This window comes from Macrobrachium nipponense, chromosome 1 (genome assembly GCF_015104395.2).
Source record: "Macrobrachium nipponense isolate FS-2020 chromosome 1, ASM1510439v2, whole genome shotgun sequence".
Lineage (NCBI taxonomy): Eukaryota > Metazoa > Arthropoda > Malacostraca > Decapoda > Palaemonidae > Macrobrachium > Macrobrachium nipponense.
The window spans coordinates 87,893,366-87,920,114 of record NC_087200.1 but is presented as its reverse complement, the minus strand read 5'-3'; the positions used below and the strand labels follow the sequence as shown (position 1 = coordinate 87,920,114).

Sequence of the window (26,749 nt, the reverse complement as noted above, 5' to 3'; positions counted from 1 at the left end):
TTATTTTGTGATAATATTTTCTCTGTGTTGCTTTTATCGTTTTACAATGTGTTATATACCAAAATGATTGCAATTTAGTGTACATTACAACAAAAAAAGGAACTTGTTAATCTTTAACCTTTGCGCTACAGCACGAATTTGAATACAATTATATATGAAATTTTGTTTTTGCTATCATATATCGCATTATTTATATATGATAATGATAATTTTTTTCATTTTTGATGGTTGCATACTAAACTTCAGCCAATGAAAAAAAAAGGAGCCAAAAATGAACTCTTAATCTTGAAAACTAAGCGCGCTGTGATTTTTTTGAAAAAAAAAATTTTTTCCGCTTCCGCGCTCACTCTGAAACACCTCCGGCACAGGGGAGACATTTTTTTTTTTTACCGCTTCGGCGTTTAAGGGTTAAGGAAAGACTAAAGCGTCACGAGGTACAATGCGCTGTCTCTGACCACCTTTCACCTCCTACGCACAGGCGTTGCCAGATCTCACAGATTCCTTGCTTTGCAATCTTTGATTATTTTAACTGGCTACCAGCTGGCACTTGGAAAATATCCTATTGTTAAGACTGAAGGTTTCTTCCACATATGAACAAGTGTATTTTATTTCACTTATATGGTTGTAGTTGGTGGCAAAATTTTTTTCACATTTTATAAGGATAATCAAAGAAATCGATATCGTGTATGTGTCTGTGAGCATGTATGAGAGAGAGAGAGAGAGAGAGAGAGAGAGAGAGAGAGAGAGAGAGAGAGAGAGAGAGAGAGAGAGAGAGAGAGAGAGAGAAAATTTTTATAATGGAATCTTGAGTGGCAGGAGATTAATTATGCCACAACACATGAACTTACTGTTGGCAAACAGCGGAATCTGAAAATTATAATCCAGTAAATATGAAGATTTTGGAAAAAAAATAAGTAATACAAAAAGAATACAGGTAAGAAAAGTTAAGAAAAGATCAAATAACTTTTCACAGGGATGTCATTTAAATAATCAAAAGTGGGCAGAAGCTGAACGCAGTACCAGTGGTTTCATGATTATTAATGCAAAACTGCAAAATATCAATCAAATGTTAAATGAAAATCCCCTAATATCTAGAGGTGAAAACTTTCTCAAAAAGCATCGGAGCTTCAAGCCAATCAGTAAATAACAGTATTAAATCCTGCTCTGTGACTGGCTCTTCTAATCCTTGCAACCAACAGCATGTCATACTAAAAGCCAATCAGCATTGAGGTAACACAGCCTTTATTTATACCCTGCCATGTGATTTGCTACTTCTAACCCTCCCAGCCAATAACAGAGAGAGAAAGAGCCCTGAACTAGTTGCTTACATGTGTTGAACAATTAAAAATGTCAGTACGTAATATGACAAATTTTCAAGGTAACTTGTATTTTTCATAGGTACAAAACTGAGGTCTTAACAATAGGATAATTTCTAGCGCCTAGCTGGATCCGGTTAAAAAACAGATGAAAGCAAAGAATCTTGTGATATCTGGCAACGCATGCGTAGATCGGGTGATAGATCGGGTGAAAGATGGTCAAAGACCATTCACCTACGATCACTCATCAGTCTTTCCCAACTCAGGATGTCTTAACAAACAGAGGGGTGGCTAGAGGCGGGCAGTACATATAATGTTAAGACCTCAGGTTTATAGCTATGAAAAATACAAATTTTCTAAGACAATTTGTCATTTGTTCATAAGTGAACAAACCTTCAGTCTTAACAATAGGATAGACTCATACTTGGAGGGAGGTACAAGACATCCTAGACCGGCTGGGGGCCTACCCACCAGTCCAGCTTCCAGAAGAAATGACTTCTGGAGAGAGACTGAAGCCCATTGAGAAGCTAGATAAAATGATATCTAACCACTCAGACATGAGTGATGTACAATGATATATGGGAGAACCATTGTACAGGGAACCAAAGAGAAACTTTGACTGTCTAATAGCATACCAACACACAAGTGTTTGTACTATTCTCAACTCCTCCTTGCCTAGGAGTGGAGCATATGCTACCGAATAGAGGGTTTGACATTTGTATAATAAGTGACCACACTATCAGTATGACTACCTTACTCGTTGTATCAGACCAGTCCAGCGAATGATGTGTCTATTCCTTAACCCGGCCAAAGGAAGAAGGAAAGGTATAAGAGAAAGAAGGAGACCAGCCAACTCACTCATTCTCTCATCCACACAATCATCTTTGGAAAGATACAAAAGTATCCTGTTAGGGGCAACTACGAGTACACAACCTGTTGGGCAGCCACCATAGTACCCAGGGAAAACGTGTCCACAGATCTGTGGGCAACATCCTTAATATAGAAAGAGGCGAACATGGACTGGCGTAACCAAGTACCAGCGCTCAGCCCTCTATGTACAGCCAAGTTCTTTTTGAAAACCAGAGAGAGACCAATACCCCTAACGTCGTGTGCTCTAACCTGCACAGATGTGGTGGTGGAATCATTAAGAGAAAAGTATGCCTGTCTGATGGCTTAATGTATCCAAAAAGATAGTATTTCTAGACATCTCTTTCTTGTACAGCCTGTGCTAACAATAAGTCTGTGGCAGCCTGGTCCAAGGTGCCGAGTCCTTTTAAGATAGCAGTGCAGGGCCCAGACAGGGAACAACAAATGCTCTTGAGCATCACCACCCACCAAGTCATTTAGTGGTGGAATGGAAAACGAAGTGAACCTGTCATCGTGCACAGAGGGACTTTGGGTCTTGGCCACGAATTCCGGGATAAATTCGAAGGACAACGACCCCCAACCCCTGGCGTGCTTCACCTCATAGCTCAGATCGTGGAGTTTTCCTACCCTCTTGGAAGATGCCAAGGCCAGAAGGAAAACTGCCTTGAGCATCAAGTTCCTGTCAGATGAGCGACACAAGGGCTCATATGGACTCTTAGTGAAGCTCTTGAGAGCCAAGGAAACATCCCACATCTGAGGCTTGAGCTCTCTAGGAGCATTCGACTGCTCGAACCCCTTAACTAGCAAGGAAAGTTCCCTGGAAGAGATGTCAACACCTTTAAGGCGTAACACCAAACTCAGGGCCGCCCTGTAGCCTTTAATGGCAGAAACGGACAAACATTTCTTGTCTCTGAGGAAGGTTAAAAGTCTGCTATTCGCTTAATACAGGTTGCAATTGGAGAAAAAAACTGTTACAACACCAATCACAGTAGATCGCCCATTTGCTTTGGTAACCGCCGAGGTCGACTTTCTGAGACTGCTGGACATATGCCCTGCTGTCCTTCTGAGAAAAGCCTCTCACTCGGAGGAGAAACTTGAAAGCCTCCAACTGTGAAAAGACAGGGATTCTACTGACTGGTGGAACATTTCCGTATGGGGCTGACACAGGAGATGTCGCCAAGGGGGAAGTCTCCCTCGGAACCTCTGACAACAACTACAGCAGATCCAGGAACCACTCCGCTTAGGCCACAGAGGGGCTACCCAAGTCATCCTGAGACCCTGTGACCTCATTAGCCTGTTCAGAACTTGACGGATCAAACAAAACGGAGGGAAGGCATACACCTCTAGGTTGTCCCAGGCATGTTGGAATGCGTCCTCTGCCAATGCTAAAGGATCTGGGACCATTGAACAGAATATCTCCAGCTTCCTGTTTAAGAGAGTCGCAAAAAGGTCCAACATGGGTCTACCCAAAACCTGGAAAAGCTTGTCTGCTACCACATTCAGTTTGCCTCGGATATACCTGGCTGAGAGCTCTACCTAACAGATGACCGCCCACTGGTGAACCTCGACGGTCAAGAGGTTAAGTTGATGAGAAACCAGGCCTCCCTGTTTGTTCACATAAGCTACCACCATGGTGTTGTCCAACATGAGAACAACAGAATGACCACCTACCTTCTCCCAAAACTTCCTCAGACCCAGGAAGGCTGCCTTCAACTCCAAGACATTGATATGTTGCTGCTTGTCCTCCAAACGCCTGAAGCGATGAGGTCGCCTACACAAGGCCACCCAACCTGCGAGGGAGGCGTCTGGGAAAAGAAGGAAGTCCAGTGGAAGAGAACACAGAGGGACACCCTTCGAAAGATTCTGGTTGTCCAACAACCAACGAAGGTCTTCTCTCACTTCCAGAGACAGAGGAAACATTAACAGGGGTGACTCCCCCGCCGGAGACCAGAATTCCCCCAGTCTCCATTGCAGAGACCAAAGATGTAGACGCCCATGAGGGACCAGCTTCTCCAGGGAAGATAGCACTCCCAGAAGAACCTGCCACTCTTGAGCTGAGTGATGTGGTTTCGACAGGAAGTCGCGCGCCACCACCCACAACTTCAATCTCTGATCCGACGGGAAAACTTTTGCCACTATCGTATCGATGACCATGCCCAAGTACAGAATCCTTTGACTGGGTACGAGGTTCAACATTTCCTGATTGACTATGATGTCCAGTTCCAGACAGAACAGAAGCAGACGATCCTTGTCCTGCAGCAGCTTTCCCCTGGAAACTGCCAAGACCAAGTAACCATCGAGGTACCTCAGCAAACAGATCCCCTGAGCATGGGCCCAACTTGACCCGAGAGAAGATTGTGAACACTTGAGAGACTGTAGTCAGCATGAAGCATAGGACTTTGAACTCGAAGACCTTGTTCCTAAGAGAGAAGCGAAGGAATTTCCTGGACGTCAGATGAACAGGGATTTGGAAGAATGCGTCCCTTAATTCTATCGACAGCATGAAGTCACCTACCTCACGGCTGCCAACACCGAACGTGAGGTCTCCATCTTGAACCGTGTCTTCATGATGAAGTGATTCAAGGTGGATTAGTCGATCACAGGTCTCCCTCCTCCTGATGCCTTGAGCACCAAGAAGGTGTGACTGTAAAACCCCAAAGACAGACGCACCACTTCCTCTATCGCAACCTTGTCCAGCATCCTCTGCACCTCTTCACGAAGAGCCAAGAACTTCAGAGAATCTGGAGGATATGCCTTTGTGGGCTGCGGTTTGTCCGACAGGGAGAGAAAGCGAATGGCAATAGGTACCCCACCCGAAGGGTATCTACCACCCATTTCTCCGCCCCATAACTTTGCCACTTGGCCCAAAGGTCCGCTAGGCAACCCCCTCTGTAGCACAGGAGAGGAAGAGGCACCTAGCCTAGCGAGGGCCCCATTACCTCTCCCCCTTTTGGCCCCTTCTTGGCCTAAAGGAACGAGAGCGAAAGGGACGTTGACCCTTTGAACAAGGCCGAGTTGAATGGAAAGGCCCTGCCGAACTCGAATTCCTCGATGGCCTACCAGGCAACGATCTTCTTGACTACTGCTGGAGAGAGAGAGAGAGAGAGAGAGAGAGAGAGAGAGAGAGAGAGAGAGAGAGAGAGGAGGAGGAGGAGGAGGAGGGAGGAGGAGAGGAGGAGGAGGAGGAGGAGGAGGAGACTGACTTAGACACAGCCTGGTGCACCAGTCTGCTTTGGTGTCAGCCCGACGCTGGCCTATCACATTCTAATCAGCAGAAGGTTAGCCCATAAATTAACACAGGTGAGCCATATACGAAAACACCTTGCCTCCAGACTGCAACAGATTGGCAAGAGAGGATGCAGTCACCAATCCCTCTGGGGACCTGTCAGAAGCTATCCTGGCAATGACCACAGACCAGAAGTCCAGCCAGGAAACCGTGAGCAACATGGACGCTGCCATAGACTCCAATGCTGAGGCATCCTGCAGAGACAAGGACGGAGTCACCGGCCACACCTGCTCCAAGGTCAGTACCGGCTTCAAGCAAATGACGTATGGGTTAAGATGGCGCGACATCAAAAAGGTAGAGCTCGTAGCATAGTACTTCCTAGTCCCGTGAGAGGCGGGAGTAGCAGCTTGGCAGAGCCCCTAGAGCGAAGCGACGTTAACTATAGGGAAGCTGGAGAGAAGATTTGGGATCCTGCGTAGCTCCCACCAAGGCTTCCAAGCAAGAAGGAGGGAAGACGACCGAGCCTGAGACCTACCTTCCAAATTGTTGAACCCACAAATGAGAGCAACAACTTCCGAAAAGGACGACATAAACTCTTGCATGTCTCCCTCCTCCTGCTCCAGCAACACTGATGATAAGAATGTGTAGGCGCCTCTAAGGCAACTTCTTCATTAAAATTAGCGGCAGGATCAGCAGCCAACCAGCCCGAACCACCAACTAACCTGTCTGGGCTGGGTCCACGCGTCGGCTCCCGAGACGAACCCACTATAACACTAGGAACATCACTACGTTCTCCTCCAACAGATGTTTCATTAACATGTCCGTGAATGGTCACGGGCGTGGCCGACTTATGAACGTGAGTTGGGGAGGAATCCCGAACACTTGAGATTGAAGGAGAATCCTCGAGAATCGAACTCTTAGAAGCATCAGTGAGAGGGGCAGGCAAACACTCCTACTGCAGAAACTTCACGCTCACCACCTTCAACCTATTGACAGGCACCTTGAGATTCTTACGGTAATGAATAGGCCTTAGAGAAGGAGGAGCAGTTGCATCATGTACACGGACAGGGGAGGTGCAACACGCTCGCGATGTGCATGGATGGGGGAGGTTGCAATATACTAGAGACATGTACGGATGGGGGAAGTTGCAACACGCCCACGATTCGATGCAGAGGATGAAGTAGCCACTGCAGATTATACAAGGGAAGAAGCACTAACACTCAGGGGAGGTTGCAACACACTCGCGATGTGCATGTACGGGGGAGGTTGCAACACACCCGAGACGTGAACGGGCAGGGAAGTTGCAACACACCCGCGATTCGATGCAGAGGACGAAGCCTAACACTCTCCGAAACACCAATATTCTTGAGAACACATCCACGTAGTTCCTCCGGCGTAGGTGAAGAAAGAGCAAAGTCCTTAGCCTTTCAACGCTTGATACGCCAACGTGGCGTAGAGGGGGAAGAGGGGGAGGACAGAACTGGTTCTTAATTGATCCCTTCGCAGGAGATGTGGACGAAGCAACGTGTTTCCTTCCAATGCTCCCAACCGAAAAGGCAGTCAACTTAACATCCAAAACAGAGTCTAACCTCTTAAGCACTGCCTGGCATTTAAACTCAGACTGATCTGCAAGAGAAGGCTCCGAAGACATGGAAGGGAGAAGTAGTGAACTAGGCGGCAGAGATGACGTCACGACTGAGAGAGGCAGTGTTCAGATGAAGACTGGGAGTGACGTCATAAGTGGTGATGACGTCATGGCCTCCCCTCGGTGAGAAGGGGAATCAGACACCACTGTGGAGGAATACACAATGACGGATCCTGTGACGTCATCAACGGGGCTGACGCCACAGCTTCCCTCCGACTCAAAGAAGTGGCAGCAGTTACTGGCGGAGCAATACAAGATGGCTGACATCGACTACCCGCGAAGACAAGGCCGGGAGGAGGGGGGGATGGCCTGGCCAGCCTGAGGAGGAGGAAGGGTTAGTGATCCTCCAGAAAGTGCGCAAGCAAACCCTCCAGGACGGGGTACCCCCTAGCCCAAGTGTCTTCCAATCACCACCATCTTGGACCCCTCTGACTCGGGAAGAAATGAGAATGATGAAAAAAACCTCCCCCTTCCCGGGAATCAAATTAATTCCTGAAGAAGAAGAGGCAACATTACAAACATCATCCTGGTGGCCTCCTGATACTTCCAGCGACGAATCATTGGAGGAAAAGGAAGGAGACACAGGAACAACTCTACTATGGGGTTTGAATACCGCATCGGGAAGGGGCAAAAAACCTTCCCATGAAGGAAGAGTCGAAACCCTCCGATGTTCTCTCTTGCTATAAAACGACTTCCACTGCTCTTAAGGCCATGCTCGGCATTCCATGCAAGGATTCATAGTACAAAAACTAGAACTGGCACCTACTGCACAATGCGGGGGTCAGCCGTTGCCGAAACCAAAAACGAGAACACGGAAAACCCGGAATTCTGGGGCACACACGTTGACAACACCGAGAAGGAGCAGAAGCCATAATATCTACCAGACACACACACACACACACAAACTAAACACAAGCGAAACGAGCAATGAACCGGGTAAAGGCCAAGAGAGGTAAACACTACTCTCGCCCAGGCAGTCAAAGAAAGACTGATGCGTGATTGTGGGTGAATGGTCTTCGACCATCTTTCACCCGATCTACACATGCGTTGCCAGATATCACAAGATTCCTTGCTTTCATATGTTTTTTAACCGGATCCAGCTAGGCACTAGAAATTATCCTATTGTTAAGACCAAAGGTTTGTTCGTGTATGAACAAACAGTATATCTCTCACATTGATATTTTGCAGTTTACATTAACATTAATATCTGAAAATTAGTAAATCACTTATCTATCTTACAAAACAAACATATATATTACATGATCCATACAAATTCTCTCTCTTACCTCACTGACAGACAGAGGTACAAGGAGCTCCATAGCTCTGCATGAATATATACTACTGATAGTTCTGGAGGGAATTAATCTTTACCTTTGTGTACAAAGTACTGTCAAGAGTGTATCAAATATGCATTTTTAATGTGCATCTCTCTCTCTCTCTCTCTCTCTCTCTCTCTCTCTCTCTCTCTCTCTCTCTCTCTCTCTCTCTCTCTCTCTCTCTTTTAAAGCATTATAGTTTAAGGTATACTCAGTCCACCCCTTCTCTCTCTCTCTAGGATAATAGTTCAGGGTACATTTTTTTTTTTTTGAACTATTAAAATAAGCAATGACAGCTATTGGCTGGATGGATGAAGAAGATGGGAATCCTGACAGCCCTTCACTTCAAGACATGTAATGTGCTTAGTTGCAAATTTCAGCTCTTCACTTTGGAAGCGGCAGTGATGAATCTAAGTCAACAGAATTACCTGTACCATTTTTTTTTGCCAATGCTTTATTAAAATCTCACTTGATTTTCATCTAATATTTCTTTTTTCCTCATGGTATTTACATGATATTTTAAAGATAGGATCAAGTGGATAATTGTTGGGTCATGCGTATTCTAACCTAAACAATCTGTAATCTGCAAAAATCACTAATCCAGCGCCCTGCAGGTCCCAATGACGCTGGAGTAGTGATGGTCAACTTGTATAGTATTACCATTTGGTTGGAACACATGACAACAACAGTTTGTATTCATCTCTCCTACTAATAAGCTTCTTTAGACTCTCTAACCTTTTCTACTTCTCCATTGTCTGTTAATAGTTACCCATGTTACATCTTTCCTCCTAATTATTTATCTACTGTTGATCATCCTGATTTTCATTTTCATATTTCTTCATGTCTGCCTATATTATCTCTGGTAAATGCAGCTAGGCTGTTACTTTTTACTTTACAATTCATAAAAACTAAAACCTGTAGAGGGTTACAGCTTCCAATGTCATGAACCTCCTGAAGCCTCCCTTCACCTCCAATGCTTTCTGCCCAGTACTTTTTATCCATTCCTACCAGCTTCATTTCACTTGCTGTCCATTCTTCAATTTATTTTGTATTCTATTTTTAACTATAATCAGTTCGCACACTGATTTTCTACCTCTACCTTTCAATTTCCTGTACTCTTTTACGTATAATAAATATCTTTACCTTGTCAGTGTTATTAATTTTCCTTAAAACATAACTGCAACTTAAATATAACTTCAAGAGAGCTACATGCTTCATCACTCAGGGATTTAAGAAGCAAATGTGAATTTCATTCATATTTGCTTTTTCTAAACCTTAGCAACTGTTACTAAACACTGGTATGACTAGGACTTTTTTGCCATTAATTCCTTACATTTTCATTATCAACCTTCAAAATAATCTTTCTATGCTAAGTTACATTTTCCCAAATTTGGGCGCCAACTGCCTGTATATCCATCCAAGTTAACAGGCATAAGAAACTTGAGATCATCACATTAGGTTCTGAATAGGCTACATCTTTACAAAAAATCAATATGCAGATAACTTACTTGACCTCCTGCTGCACAGGCTGTAATGCATGCCAGATGACCATCTTCCTTTATGAGACGATGAGCAGCATGCATAACTAGTCGGACACCTGAAACATTAGGAAGATTAACAATGAGTATTTGAAATAAAGAAAAATATTAATTTCGTCATGAAAGTTCTAATACAAATCATTTATGTGATAAATAAAATTATATTTTTTAAACTATAGTGAATTAAATCAAGATAAGAAGAGAAGCGCTTGACAAAAACCTGTTGCTCCAAATGGATGTCCAATGGAAAGAGATCCTCCCCAATTGTTGAGCTTCTCCATAGGTGGAGCACCAACTTTCCCAGGAAGTCCCTGATAATTCTGACCAAACCAATCAGAATCCATGGCCTTCAAATTGGCAAGAACCTGACCTGCAAAAGCTTCATGGATTTCCCAAACATCAATGTCTGATGGCTTAAGACCCGCCATGCCCAGAACCTGAAACAAGGCATAAGGATGGTTTTCATGATATCATAAAATCTTGTAACTGAAGAACATAAGATCATAATTACAGTTTAATTCTTGTGCAATCAGAATACAGAGCTAAATGTGTCCACACTACAAAATGTTTACATAAACAGCATCAATTTTTATATCACAAATCATTTGATTACCATAAACTATGCTACATCACCTACCATTTACACACAATTCATTTAAAAGACAACTGTCTCAACTGTAGGCATTTTACTTGCAAACAACTGTACTGGATAAAACAAAATTTACTTGTTTGCATGTTCATTTTAGTTATGGATTCTATAACCTGTTTTGTGCAACATTTTTTACTAACAATGTGCAAAGGGACTTAAATTTTTTACACTGTGGATACTTTTTTAATTGATTGTGCATGGTTGGAAATGAAGTAGAGTACTTGATTGTAATAGATTATATGTAGTTAGGGTATCAGGCCTAATCTTGCTGAAGCAAAGTACGTACTTATGTTATGGGTCCGTATACTTATATATTTATTGGATTTTTTTAATACAGGTTGGCCATCACCATTCTGACTCCAATTTCAGTTAGCCTAATTTAAAATTTCCAGGGTCATCTCACCAACCTGCCGCTATTGTTTGTTAGTGCTACTTTTGTGGATGCGTACGTATCCCTATGCACATAATTGTGTTTATCTTTTCGGTTGTAATAAAAAATTAGAAAATGCAGTAAAAATATAAATGAGAATATCATAATAATATAATAAAATCATAAGCAAAACTACATGAAACAAAACAAGCTGTAGGAAGTTCACCGACACCAGCGAATGAATGCATGTGTACATACATACTCTTATTTAACCTTTGGGTTTTAAAAATTAAAGAGAAAATACAGAGAAAATAAAAATTTTTTAATCAATTTATATTTTTCATAGCTAACAAACCTGAGGTCTTAACACTACATTAATTTCTTCTAGCATCAGCTGAAAACCGGTTAAAAACAATCAAAAGATTGCAGTGCAAGGAATCTGTGGCATCTGGCAACTCAAGAATAGACGAGGTGGAGAGTGGTCCTCGACCACACATGAACCCTGTGAGTTCACGGATCACGCTGTTGTTTTGTTTACAAGCGTTAACCAGCCGGGCATGGGCGAGGGCGAATTTCTTTCTTCTCGCACTACAAAGCATCGCGACGCATCATCAAAGACCTACGGTCACCTTTGACTCGACAGAAATAGTCGAAAAATGTAATTGGAAGCTAAAACCCTTACATTCCAGTAACATTCAATCATTTACCTTCATTTTGCAACAAACAGGAAGTCTCTAGCACAATATTTTGATTTATGGTGAATTTTTGAAAAAAACTTTTTCCTTCCCTCCGCGCGTGGTAACTCTGCTGAAAATCTCATAATTTCTTTAGTCACCTTGTCGTAATTTTAGCACCATTCTCTATTAGGCCTTACATAAAGTTTTATACATGAAAATGTGCATAATTTCATGTAGAATACAACAAAAAATAACTCATGGTTGTAGCTTTTATCAGTTTTGAAATATTTTCATATAAATCACGACAAGCAAGTGCCAAAATTTAAACCTGCGGTCAACTTTAGAAAAATTAAATTGTAAGCTAAAACTCTTACATTCTAGTAACATTCAATCATTTACCTCCATTTTTCAACAAACAGGAAGTCTCTAGCACAATATTTTGATTTATGGTAAATTTTTGAAACTTTGTCGTAGTTTTCGCACCGTTTTATATTAGGCCTTACATAAAGTGTTATGCATGAAAATGTGCGCAATATCATGTTGAATACAACAAAAAGTAACTCATCGTTATAGCTTTTAGAAAAAATACGACCTTCAGTCAACTTTAACTCGACCAAAATGGTCAAAAACTGCAATTGCAAGCTAAAACACTAACAGTCTAGTAATATTCAATCAATTAACTTCATTTTGCAACAAACGGGAAGTCTCTAGCACAATATTTCGATTTATGGTGAATTTTAGAAAAAAACTCATGTCCGCGTGTTACGAATTTATGCATCATTTTGTGATAATATTTCCTCTGTGTTGTTTTGATCGTTTTACAATTTGTTATATACCAAAATCATCGCAATTTGGTGTACAACGGAAAAAAAATAACTCATTAGTTTTAACAGTTTTGCTTACGGCGCGATTTGTATACAATTATATATGATTTTTTTTTTTGTGCTATCATATATATTCCAATATTTATACATGATAATGATATTTTTTTTTCATTTCTGATGGTTGCATACTAAACTTCAGGCAATGACAAAAAAAGGAGCCAAAAATAAACTCTTAATCTTAAAAACTAAGTGTGCTGTGATTTAAATAAAAAAAATTTTCTGCTTCAGTGCTAACTCCCAAACGCTGCCGGCATACAACAGACACTTTTGTAAATAGAGGCTCGGCGTTTAAGGGGGCCGGCCGGCTAATGCCGTTTTTTAATGACAGGACTTAATAAGGTGACTTGGGACATCTCCAAACCGCATATGATTTTCGCCTCTGACCTGTTTTGTGACGCCAGGGCAATTTATCCCGAAAATAACCATTTTTCAAATTCTATCTCCTCCCTTGATATTTAATATTAAGACCTGGGATTACTACCATATATAGACCTGATGTAGACCTCCAATCAAATGGAGAGTTTTTTTTTCTAAAAGTCATTTTTTTGCTAGATATGAATTTTTCAATGTGGTAAAAAAATAAACCCTATAAATCACAAAAAAAAAAAAAAAAAAAAAAAAAAAAAAAAAAAAAAAAAAAAAAAAAAAAAAAAAAAAAAAAAAAAAAAAAAAAAAAAAAAAAAAGGACGAAACAAAAATTGGAAAAAAGGGCTCTATTTGATTGTTCTATAATGTCTTTCTGAGTTATATACCAAATTACAATGTTATAGCTTTAAAACTAAGTGAGAAGTTAGATTTTGAAGGTCAATAAGTATAGTTTTGAGATACAGGCGTTCAGTTTTCCTTCATATTTCTATAAAGACAATGTTAACCCTCTTACGCCGAAGCCCTAAAAATCAAAACCTCTCCCGTATGCCAGGGCTGGTTTGGAGTGAGCGCAGAAGCGGAAAAAATAATTATTTCAAAAAATCACAGCGCACTTAGTTTTGAAGATTGAGAGTTCATTTTAGGCTCATTTTTTTGTCATTGCCTGAAGTTTAGTATGCAACTATCAGAAATGAAAAATAATATCATTATCATATGTAAATAATACAATATATGGTAGCAAAAAAAAAAATTCATACATAATTGTATTCAAATCACGCTGTGCAAAAAACGGTCAAAGCTAACGAGTTACTTTTTTTTTCATTGTATTGTACACTAAATTGCAATCATTTTGATATATAATACATTGTAAAACAATAAAAGCAACACCGGAAAAATATTATCCCAAAATGATGCACGAATTCGTAACGCGTGGACGTAAAAAAATGTTATTTTCAAAAATTCACCGTAAATCTAAATATTGTTCTAGAGACTTCCAATTTGTTTCAAAATGAAGACAAATGATTGAATATTAGGATACTGTAAGAGTTTTAGAATAGAATTGCAGATTTCAACCATTTTGGACGAGTTAAAGTTGACCGAATATCGAAATTTTTATAAATATTTTTTTTATATGCACATATTTTGGAGATGAGAAAAGCTAGAACCTTCAATTATTTTTTATTGTATTCTTCATGAATTTTCACACATTTTGATATATGAAACACTATAAAACGGCTAATATGAAAAGGAGCAAATATTAGGATAATACGATGTATGCATTTCGGAGACTTGCGGCCACGAATCGGCGCCCGGAGGGAAGTTAAATATATTTTTCAAAAATTCACCATAAATCACAATATTGTTCTAAAGACTTCAAAATTTGTTTCAAAATGAAGATAAATGACTGAATAATACTAGGCCTTAAGAGTTTTAGCTTACAATTGCGTTTTTCAACTATTTCGGTAGAGTCAAATTTGACCAAACGTGGTTTTTTTTTCTATTTATCGTGATTTATATGCAAATATTTCGAAAAAAGAGAAAAGCTACAACCTTCAATCATTTTTAGATGTATTCTACATGAAATTGCGCACATTTTCTTATATAAAACTTTATGTAACAGCTAATTTTAAATGGTGCAAACATTTCGACAATCGCACAAAAAAAAATTTTTTTTGGAAGTTACCACGCGGACGTAAGGAAAATGTTTTGTTTTTTCTCATAAATTCACCATAAATTGAAATATTGTGCTAGAGACTTCCAAGTCGTTGCAAAATGAAGGTAAATGATTGAATATTACTAGAATATAAGAGTTTTAGCTTACAATTGCATTTTTCGACCATTTCGGTAGAGTCAAAGTTGACCGAAAGTTGAAAGTTTTGCACTTAACGTTATTTATATGAAAATATTTCAAAACTGATAAAAGCTACAACCATGGGTTGCTTTTAGTTGTATTGTGCATAAAATTGTGCACATTTCCATATATAAAACTTTATGTAACGGCAAATTTAAAATGGTGCAAACATTAAGACAATCGCACAAAAAAATTTATCGGAGGAGTTACCGAGCGAACGTAAGGAAAGTGTTTTTTTCATAAATTCACCATAAATCAAAATATTGTGCTAGAGACGTCCAATTTGCTGCAAAATGAAGGCAAATGATTGAATATTACTATAATATGAGAGTTTTAGCTTACAATTGCGTTTCTCGACTATTTCGGTAGAGTCAAAGTTGACCGAAGGTTGAAATTTTTGCACTTATCGTTATTCATATGGAAATATTTCAAAACTGATAAAAGCTACAATCATAAATATTTTTTTTTTTTGTATTTTACATGAAATTGCACACATTTTCATATATAATACTTCATGTAGAGGATAATTTAAAATAGAGCAAAAATTATGTCAAAGTGACGAAATAATTTTTGAGATGTCACTGATACTTTTTAGTGCGATAAGAAAGAAATTCGCGCTTGCGCTCCTGCGTAGCGATTGTAAACAAAACAACGCCTTGATCTTTGAACTCCCAGCATCCCCCAAGGCGCGTGATTCAAAAGTTTTCGGCTGGTAGGCCTCTAAGTATTTTTCCGCGAATTTTTAAAAAAACTTTTTTGAGTCGACGTATGATACGTCCATTCGACATACGTAAGACATTTTGACTTGACGTTTAATACGTCCATTCGGCGTAAGAGGGTTAATAAATAATGATTATTATGAATGTATATTTCTTTTTTGTGTATTAATAAACCAAAACTATTTTATTTATCATAATTTAATCATAAATGATGATCCCTTTGCTCAAATATCGTAGCCTGGGGCACTGCTTGAGGCAAGATGGGGCACTCCTTCCTACGTAACCCCCTCTCTCCCCTTCACTAACTCTGCTTAATACAGCGAATTTTATTCTGTATGTTAGCGAGATGTTTTCCTTGTATTTTCCTCTTTGGCATGATGACATTCTTGCCGAAACAAAGATAAACAAACTTAAATGCAAGAGAATGTCAGAGGTGAAACTCGAAGGTGTACTCTCTTTTTACAAAGACAATTTAATAAATCATGATTATTATGAATTTCATATTCCATTTTGGGTATTAAAAAACCAAAACTATGTTCTTTATCATAAATGAAAATCTCTTTGCTCAAAGATCGTAGCCTTGGGCACAGTGTGACGTGTGCTGTCAGGTAAGAAGGGGGCATTACTAGGCAACCCTCACCTCTCTCTTCACTAACTATGTGTATATTATGATATTCTGTAATAATACTTGAGCGATTTTTCTTCATCTGTATGTTAGCAAGATGTTTTCCTTGTCTTTTCCTCATTGGCATGATGAACTTCTTGCCGAAACATACATAAACATACGTAAAAGCAAGCGAATGTCACGAGGTGAAACTCTAACGTGTAATCTAATTGAAGTCTGTGGTCCTACTGATTCATGGTTGAACCAGGTTACCAGATACTCGCTTCTGCGAGCCACGGAATCTCTACTGATGCCATTTCTCACAATTTCTTTGCCAATAATTATCAAAATTTACAATAACAGAAGACATATTGCATTTTCTTGTACGGATCAATGTTTTAGGCTTATTGAGTTATGTTTACTAATTACCCTGTCACTACAAAAGTAAGAGGAATTTTGAAGAAATATTTTGTATACATATTCTCAATTGCCATATGAAGCTCCATGAATTTTTTCATGGCTGCATTTTTCGCCCTATACCACCATATATAGGGGTTCCGGCCGGCCCCCTTAAGGATTAATTGATTCAAGAACTAATTCCTGATATTGTGAATTTCACTTATAAATTTTGAGTTTGATAATAAATTTTTGTATTTAAAATTTTGGTAAGTTTTTTTTCCACCAGTATACATGCATATAATTGTATGATTAGCTTAGGTAGAAGAAACATAGAGTGGTAATTGAGCTGTTTTCCTTCAATTTACTTTAAGTGACTTAGAACCAGGGAAGTACAGTAGTACCTCGAGATACAAAAGGCTCAACTTACGAAAAACTCGATACGAAAGCCAATATGAAAAATTTAACGGTTCTACATACGAAAAGTTTTCAAGATACGAAAGGTTTCTGAACGTCCGAGATTCGCCCGGATAACAATTTTGAAAATCGCGCTGCCATCTTAGTACTAAAGACTCGCCACCATCCTCCTGCTCTCCCATTGGTTCCTGATGCTAGTCGCGGCCATGAAATCCTTCTCTCCTATTGGCCAGCGTCCCTCCCATCATGCATCTACTATGTACACATGGTGGCGTACTTCGGCCACTCGGTACCAGCATTGTTATAGTACGCACGCAGTATTCGTTTTCGGGATCGTCAATGTGTACGTTATTTAAAAAAAAAAAAAGTGACCAAGATCTCTCACATGGGATAAGTGATCAAGGTCTCTCTCATGGGATAACTGGAGACATTGCAAGGTTGGTAGAATATCCACTCCCTGCTGAACAGAGGGTGTAGACCAATCATTTACAACATGCATACCAGTACGTATAATCAAGGCACTTCAGTTTATGTTGAAGGTCAGCAGCCGAACATTCAGTACCCCAATCAGTTGTAGAGAGAGCATTTGGTTGAACAAGGTTTTGATGGACACCAGGGCCAACAGAGTCATGAGGTGCAAAACAAGAACCAAGGGATAAAAAACAGAAAGTTGAAATTCTGTATATAAAAAAAAAAAAAAAAAAAAAAAAAAAAAAAAAAAAAAAAAAAAAAAAAAAAAAAAAAAAAAAGGCAGAAATTAAAGCCGCTTTTCATAAAGTGCAATCATTTGTAGAAGACACCCCCTGAAAAGGCTCACACAGGAACATTGTGTACATAAATTTTCTAAAGTGTACGTACGTACATATGTACAAAAGAAAAAAAAAAAACGGCAGAAATTAAAGCCACTTTTCATAAAGTGCAATCATTTGTAGAAGACACCCCCCGAAAAGGCTCACATAGGAACATTGTGAAAAGTAGGCAGACGCAATCTTCTTTGGATAGTTACGTATGTACGTAGCCTCACTCGAAAGATAAGCTTCCACATTTTACGTTACAGTAATATTTCTTGTACACTATTATACACTTTATTTACAGGTTTTGCATTTTTATTCTTAATTTAGGTATTGAATGCTCCGAATTGTTGTGGTATTTCATTGTTTATAGGTCAATTTAGCTTTATTATGAATTTTACTGGGGTGTTTTTGGAGGGCTTAGAACGGATTAGCCATTTTACATGTAAAATGTAGTCCAAGATACGAAAACCTCTTGAAACAAAGGGCGCCTCGGAACGGATTAATTTCGTATCTCAAGGTACTACTGTAGTTTAGATACAGTGGTCCCCCCCGTATTCGTGGGGGATGCATACCAGACACCCCCCAACTATTTGTAGAACACACTAATAGTTGGAACCCCTATAAAAATGCTTAAATCCTCCTATTTTGTTAGTTAAAACTAAACGAAAACCCACAAAACAATTTTTATACTTGGTTTTATTAACCCTTTAACGCCGACTGGACGTATTTTACGTCGACATTTTTTGTCTCTCGGGTGCCGACTGGACGTATTTTACGTCGACATACAAAGGTTTTTTTTAATTCGCGGAAAAATACTTTTAGGCCTACCAGCCGAAAACTCTTGAATCACACGCCTTGGGGGATGCTGGGAGTTCACGGATCAAGTTGTTGTTTTGTTTACAATCGTTACGCAGGCGCGCAAGCGCGAATTTCTTTCTTGCCGCACTAAAAAGTATCTGTGACACATCTCGGAAATTATTTCGTCACTTTGACATAATTTTTGTACCATTTTAAATTAGCCGTTACATGAAATATTATACGTATATGAAAATGTGCGCATTTTTATGTAGAATACAACAAAAAAAAATACTCTTGATTGTAGCTTTTATCAGTTTTGAGATATTTTCATATAAATAACGATAAGTGCCAAAATTTCAACCTTCGGTCAACTTTGACTTTACCGAAATGGTCGAAAAACGCAATTGTAAGCTAAAACTCTTATATTTTAGTAATATTCAATCATTTACCTTAATTTTCCAACTAATAGGAAGGCTCTAGCACAATATTTCGATTTATGGTGAATTCATGAAAAAAATTTTTCCTTACGTCCATGCGGTAACTCTTCCGAAAAAAATCATACATGCGATTGTGGTAATGTTTGCACCATTTTAAAATTAGCCGTTATATAAAGTTTTATATATGGAAATGTGCACAATTTCATGCACAATACAACTAAAAACCACCCATGGTTGTAGCTTTTATCAATTTTGAAATATTTTCATATAAAAAATGATAAGTTAACAAATTTTCAATCTTCGGTCAACTTGACCTCTACGAAATAAATGGTCGAAAAACACAATTGTAAGCTAAAACGCTTATATTATAGTAATATTCAATCATTTACCTTCATTTTGCAACTAATTGGAAGTCTCTAGCACAATATTTCGATTTATGGTGAATTTATGAAAAAAATAACATTTTCTTTACGTCCGCGCGGTAACTCTTCCGAAAAAAGGGATTTTGACGTAAGGAAAAATCTATATCTGGCCAATTGGTTCGTGTCGCCCAGCAAAATATCCCTTTAATCCATTATTTCTAAGGTAAATGCACTAACACATACCAGAGAATAAATAAAATAAAGAAAAGGTCAGTATAACTGACTCGCTCACCCTCCAAGAGGGCGTCGGTATGAACACTAGGGCGAGTGAGACCACTACCACGAACCTCTTACCAATAGAAATCGCCTACGACAAAACCCCCACAAGAGGGGAGCCGACCCACAGAGTGGGCAGCAACTACTACTACTCCATCCCACGCTACCGACTGCTGCGCCTCTGGTGGCCATCCCTTTCGTTAGCGCATGTCGTACAACACATACTTTTTTGCTCTGTGTTTTTTGTGCCCCTTACGAGGATTTTATCTAGATATGGAGCGTTCAGCCATCGCATCAGCTAAGTTAAGTAATCTGTTAAGGTTTCTATTTAGTTTTTTCCAGCTTTGAGTCAGTATTTGCCGTTTTTTAGGTATAAATACTGGCTCTCGGTCGGAAGCATGGCGGCATTGTTCTGCCTCGTGGCGGGTTCGTTCTTGGTCTTCCATACCTAGAACCTTCCCTTGTGGTAATGTTTGCACCATTTTAAATTAGCCGTTACATAAAGTTTTATGTATGAAAATGTGCGCAATTTTATGTAGAATACAACAAAAAATAATTGAAGGTTGTAGCTTTTCTCATTTTTGAAATATTAGCATATAAATCACGATAAATAGAAAAAAAACCATGTTCGGTCAACTTTGACTCTACCGAAATGGTCGAAAAACGCAATTGTAAGCTAAAACTCTTACATTCTAGTAATATTCAGTCATTTATCTTCATTTTGAAACAAATTCAATGTCTCTAGCACAATATATAGATTTATGGTGAATTTAAAAAAAAAACTTTCCTTCCCTCCGCGCCAAATTCTCCGCCACAAATCTCCGAAATACGTACGTCCCATTCTCGGAATATTTGCTCCGTTTCATATTAGGCATTTCATAGTTTTATATATGAAAATGTGCGCAATTTCATGTAGAATAAAACGAAAAATATTTGAAGGTTGTAGCTTTTCTTATTTCCAAAATAATTGCATATAAATAAATATATACATAAAAATTCTACATTCGGTCAACTTTAACTCGTCAGATATGGTCGAAAACTGCAATTGTAAGCTAATACTCTTACAGTATAGTAATATTCAATCATTTTCTTCATTTTGAAAGAAATTGGAAGTCTCTAGGACAATATGTAGATTTATGGTGAATTTTTGAAAAAAATATTTGTTTACGTCCATGTGTTATGAATTCATGCATTATTTTGTGATAATATTTTCTCTGTGTTGTTTTTATCGTTTTACAATGTGTTATATACCAAAATGATTGCAATTTAGTGTACATTACAACGAAAAAAAAGTAACTTGTTACCTTTAACCGTTTTGCGCACAGCACGATTTGAATACAATTATATATGAAATTTCGTTTTTGCGCTATCATATATCGCATTATTTATATATGATAAATGATAATTTTTTCCATTCCTGATGGTTGCATACTAAACTTCAGCCAATGACAAAAAAAGGAGCCAAAAATGAACTCTTAATCTTGAAAACTAAGTGCGCTGTGATTTTTTGAACAAAATATCTTTTCCGCTTCCGCGCTCACTCCGAAACACCTCCGGCACACGGGAGACAATTTTTTTTTTACCGCTTCGGCGTTTAAGGGTTAATAGTTTTCTCACAAAAAGTGCATTTTACAATGAAATTGATAAAAAAACATCAGGAATTTATGGATATTACTCTTAGAAAAATACCGTAAATAATGTGGGGAAATGTTCCAGAGAGAAGTCCGCGAATCCGGAGAATGCGAATATGGGGGTCCACTGTACGCTCCATAAAATATAGTACAATCCTAAAATACATACTTGTACAGTAAATATTTCAAAAGCATCTCACATCTTACTAAACAGGAAAAAATCAATAGCATACATAAAATGTAGATGCAGAGCAATGTGCAAAGTTATGTAGGCCACAGAAAGATACTTAAGAATAACAGTTGTAGGCTGGTACAAAACTTTTGCAACATGACTTTGAAATGATATAAGGTGATATTAGGGTGTTATGAGAATGATAGTTTGAAGTATATTTTCATTTTAGCTATCAAGTTTGGCAATTTAATGTTAAAATATGCAGTTATAGGTATTTTAAGGGTGTATGTAGCCTACTTATGAGCAACAGTAGTAGAAGAGAACTGTAAGGTAAGGTTACTTTGGGTGTTTGGGGATGATGGTTTGGAATGTATTTTGGTTTGAAATATTAAATTGTTTTAATATGATATTTAAGGTATATTTTTGTTTGAAGTATTAAATTAAGCAGTGAAAATGTTAAAATAGGCAGTTATAGGCATTTTTTCGTTTAAGGGGTACAAGGTATTTGGCAATTATAAGATTTTTAGAGAGGATTTTTGCATTTCCACAGTAGGTTCTAGATCCTACTCCTGTGTAAAATTGAGCATTGTCATCATATGGTAAGAGGAGTAAACTGCAAAGTTAGGTTAAGGTTTGGGTGTATTATTGCAGGGAAGCATGAGATAAAGGTACAAAAACTTACCTTAGGGGTTGCATAGCTTGGTCCAAGCAGCAGCTGATCTTTTGGGTCTTGAGAGACATAAGTAAAGTCACGTAAGTATGCCTTTGGTTTCCAGCCCATTTCTTTAGCCTTTTCTTCAGTGCAAATCAAACAGGCAGATGCTCCATCAGTCTGCATAAAGAAAAACACATGAACTATCAATTTCATGAGGCAATATAAAAAAACCTTCGGGAAGATGTATGACGGTTTAGAGTAGCCCTACAATCTCCTCAATACTTGAGTGTCCTTATCAATAATTCAACCAAAAAGGCAATACCATGAGAGAGAGAAAAAAAAACTGTATGTCTGGTATACTAGATAGTCACAATGGGACACTTTGACATAATATGACAGCTAATGTTTTTCAAATCAAGTAGCACACTAGTTCTCACAATGCCAGAAATCAAGGTAGACACAGACACTAAAATTAAAGAGCTTAAGAGGCAACCAAAAAAATTATCTTCCAACTAGGGATTAAACAAGTTACCATTGTCTTGTCTAAAATATCAAGATCTTAGGAAACATGACTGCAAAATTCTATAGCTCCTGTCCATCATTACCTTGATAATGAATAGTACATAATCCTTTAAGGTAAAAATGTCTCTCCTTTAAATTTTACAATTAATCTTAAATACTATCTCACAATGATTATTATACATAAAATAAGTTTCATATCTTCAGTGTTGTACACAGACTTCCTTAATCGCTCTCGTTTTTTGTATTCCTCTATGCAAATCTCCGAAATGCGTACGTCCCATTCTCGGAATATTTGCTCAGTTTCATATTAGGCATTTCATAGAGTTTTATATATGAAAATGTGCGCAATTTCATGTAGAATAAAACGAAAAATATTTGAAGGTTGTAGCTTTTCTTATTTCTGAAATAATTGCATATAAAAAAAATATATATAAAAAAATTCGACATTCGGTCAACTTTAACTTGTCAGATATGGTTGAAAACTGCAATTGTAAGCTAATACTCTTACAGTATAGTAATATTCAATCATTTGTCTTCATTTTGAAAGAAATTGGAAGTCTCTAGGACAATATTTAGATTTATGGTGAATTTTTGAAAAAAATATTTGTTTATGTCCGCGCATTATGAATTCATGCATAATTTTGTGATAATCTTTTCTCTGTGTTGCTTTTATAGTTTTACAATGTGTTATATACCAAAATGATCGCAATTTAGTGTAAATTACAACGAAAAAAAAAGTAACTTGTTACCTTTAACCGTTTTGCGCACAGCGCGATTTGAATACAATTATATATGAAATTTCGTTTTTGCGCTATCATATACTGCATTATTTATATATGATAATGATAATTTTTTTCATTTCTGATGGTTGCATACTAAACTTCAGTCAATGACAAAAAAAAGGAGCCAAAAATGAACTCTTAATCTTGAAAACTAATCGCGCTGTGATTTTTTGAAAAAAATATTTTTTCCGCTTCCGCGCTCACTCTGAAACACCTCCGGCACACGGGAGACAATTTTTTTTTACTGCTTTGGCGTTTAAGGGTTAAAATGTGTATGCAAATGTATTATGCAAAGGGTATTTTTAATTCTGCGCAGAAATATGATACTAAGGGGCAGCTTTTGAAACTGCCATTCACGTGATCAAATACGATGTTTTTTCATGTTCATTCTTGTAAGCAGCTGCCTGCCGCTCTTCTGAAAATATAGAGTTGAAAAGAGTGCAAAATTTAGCGATTGATGTGTTGATTTTATAAATGTTCATGCTCTCATGTTTAAAATGTGTATGAAAATATATTACGTATAGGGTATTTTTATTTTTGTACGTAAATATGATATAAATTAAGGCAACTTTCATAACTACCCTCCACGTTGTCAGAGGATGTTTTATCATGTTCGTTCTTGTCCGCCACTGTTCCGAAAAATGCATGGTGGTATTTTATTATTTATGCATCTTTTCCATAAATTCTTTAAAAAGTTATACATTAATTCACTGTATCCAATAATATTGAATGTATTCTCATATTATTGTATTATCAAATACTACGGCAAATCTAAGCTAGTATTCCGTGGAGCGGCCAATGTTTTGTTTCAAATCAACTGATGGCGAACACGAGTTTGTTTTGCCATATTTAACGCAATTCTGAGCGAATTTTCTTGCTTCTAGTTGGCATAAACAAATATCTAGATACTTGACTTATATGAGACAAGGTTATTTTTTATGACGTGTTTTTAGGTGGAAATATGAATTGAATATGTCTCGTTGTGATTGTGAACTCGTTTTTTTCGTTAATATGAATTGAATATGTCTCGCTGTGATTGTGAACTTGTTTTTTTTCGTTAACAGATTACGTTGGCGGCATGTTTATTGCGTAAAAAAAAATTATGATTCAGTTCGCAATTTTCTATTATATCATCGTAATACGAACTTTGCGTTATTTATCTTATATCGGCGTGAAACCAACATTAAATGTGTTTTTTCATTAAATGTGTTTTGATTAAAATAATTTTATCTCAATTTTATCTACGGTTGTGTTTGATGGTATACGTTTACCGGAGTTTCATTCTTGTTGCCAATGCACGATAAGTCATTAGCAACTTGAACAGTTTTCTTAGCTTCAGTTATAACTAGGTTGAAATTTAACGGTATATTTCCCGATTGACCTTTGATCTATAGCAAATCAAGTTATTACATTAAGATATCTCAGTTCTATTCTACATAATGTCATTTATAACAACTACGGTAATAGCGTACTATAGTACGGTGATTGAAATAAAAGCCAAACGGATGTTATCAAATCAAATTCGGTTGTACTTAGAAAAGAAAAAAGAAGAAAGAAAAAGAAAAGAAAAGTAGTTTCACGTTCGGTTGTTCATGGCTGTACACATTTATGCAACGAGTATAACGTTAAAACCATACTTTCATCATTCTCTTTTGCTGTTTTTGAACTTATGTAACTAGAAGATGGGAAAAAGTTAGGCTATTGTAATATGGTCTCTCATAAAATTGGATTATCGTAAGACAAATTATCATGACTTGAACACTACACCTACCTGTACACTACATAAAAACCTTATTATATCTTTACATACTCTAGACACCCAAAGGATTAAAACTAGGCTTTTTTCATTTTACAGTACGTATATTTATAATAAAGTAGTACCTCGACATACGAAGTCTCAATTTACGAAAAATTCGAGTTACAAAAGCAAATACGAAGATTTTTTTTGGCTCTACATACGAAAATAGTTCAGGATACAAAAAGTTGTTGCTGTAAAGTCCCGAGGTTCGCCCGGACCACCGATAACAATTTTAAAACTTGCGTGCCGCCAACTGAGTAGACTCACCACCATCCACCCGCTCTCCCATTGGTTCCTGATACTATTCACCGCCATAAGATCCTGCTCTCCTATTGGTCAGCATCTATCCCATCACGCATCTACGTAGCGGCGTTCTTCTTCAGCCATTGCTTCGCACCAGCGTTATCGTACACACGTGGAATTCGTTCGTTCACATATACGATTTTGTTTGTCAACATAAATTCGTGTTAGTGATTTCGTTGTACTACTTTATCGTGTTGTGTGAGAACTTAATTAGTATACTACATAACTTAATTACATATAGTATAGTCAAGGGTCCCAAGAAAGTTGCTGGAGTTCACGGAAAGAAGAGGATGCTTTCTATGCAGACAAAAATGGAGATAATAAAAAGGTATGAAGTTGGCATCCAGTTGAGTGTGATCGCTAAGGAATAGGGCCGAAATCCGTCGACAATAGGCACCATCCTTAAGCAGAAGGAAGCCATCAAAGCAGCTACACCTTCCGAGGGAGTCACTATATTGTCCAACAAGAGGAGCCTTGTGCATGAAGAGATGGAGAGGCTGCTTCTTCTATGGATTGAGGACAAAGAAATTGCTGGCGATACGATAACCGAGATGGCAATCTGCCAGGAGGCCAGCGCTATTTTCGGCGATTTGATTGCCCAGGCCGAAGACGACGGAGTAGAAGGGACATCGACAGCAACCCCAGACTTCAAGGCTTCTCATGGGTGGTTCGAAATATTCTGCAAACGGACTGGCATCCATTTAAATTTTGTAAAATATGTAAAAGTATAAAAAAAAAAATGTAAAAATCGAAAAAAGAAAAAAAAATTTATTTATAAGTTTTTTGTAAAGTTAAGTGTAACGGTTTTGTTAGTGTTTCGTAAAGTTTAGTTTAAGTTTTCTGACATTTTTAATGCTTCATTAGGTTAAGTGTACGTACTACGTAACTAATTTTCTGCCGTTTGTCCTCCTCTGTCCCACTTTCAGAGATAGCCTCACTCGAAAGGTAAGCTTCCACATTTTACTACATACGTACGTATGTACGTACAGTATTTCTTGTATACCATGTACACTAATACACTTTATTTACAGGTACATATTAGTGGTACATATTAAGTTAGGTATTGAACAGTCCAAATTGTTGTATTTCATTGTTTATTGGTCAATTTATCTTTATTATCAAATTTACTGGGGTGCTTTTGTAGGGCTTGGAACGAATTAGGCAATTTACATGTAAAATGCGGTTCAAGATACGGAAAGCTCTAGTTACAAAGGGTGCCTCGGAATGGATTAATTTCTTGTGTCGAGGAACCACTGTACTATAATGTACTGTACAGTAAATTCTATAGATCTATACTGTATACAGTGGGGCCCCCAGTATTCGCGGGACTCACACATTCGCGGATTTCTCTTGGGAACGTTTCCCTGCATTATTTGC

At 38.0% G+C, this 26,749-nt stretch overlaps 1 protein-coding gene across 1 annotated transcript in view; it reads right to left on the bottom strand.

Moving 5' to 3' along the window:
- The window catches only part of LOC135219440 (trifunctional enzyme subunit beta, mitochondrial-like), a 229,820-nt gene that overhangs the window by 21,410 nt on the left and 181,661 nt on the right, over window positions 1-26,749 (bottom strand). The window contains exons 7-9 of the mRNA XM_064256218.1: window positions 21,995-22,144; window positions 10,129-10,345; window positions 9,879-9,967 (exon numbers count right to left, since the gene is read on the bottom strand). Of these exons, the coding sequence (XP_064112288.1) occupies window positions 9,879-9,967; window positions 10,129-10,345; window positions 21,995-22,144 (456 nt within the window). The remainder of the gene's footprint in view (window positions 1-9,878; window positions 9,968-10,128; window positions 10,346-21,994; window positions 22,145-26,749) is intronic.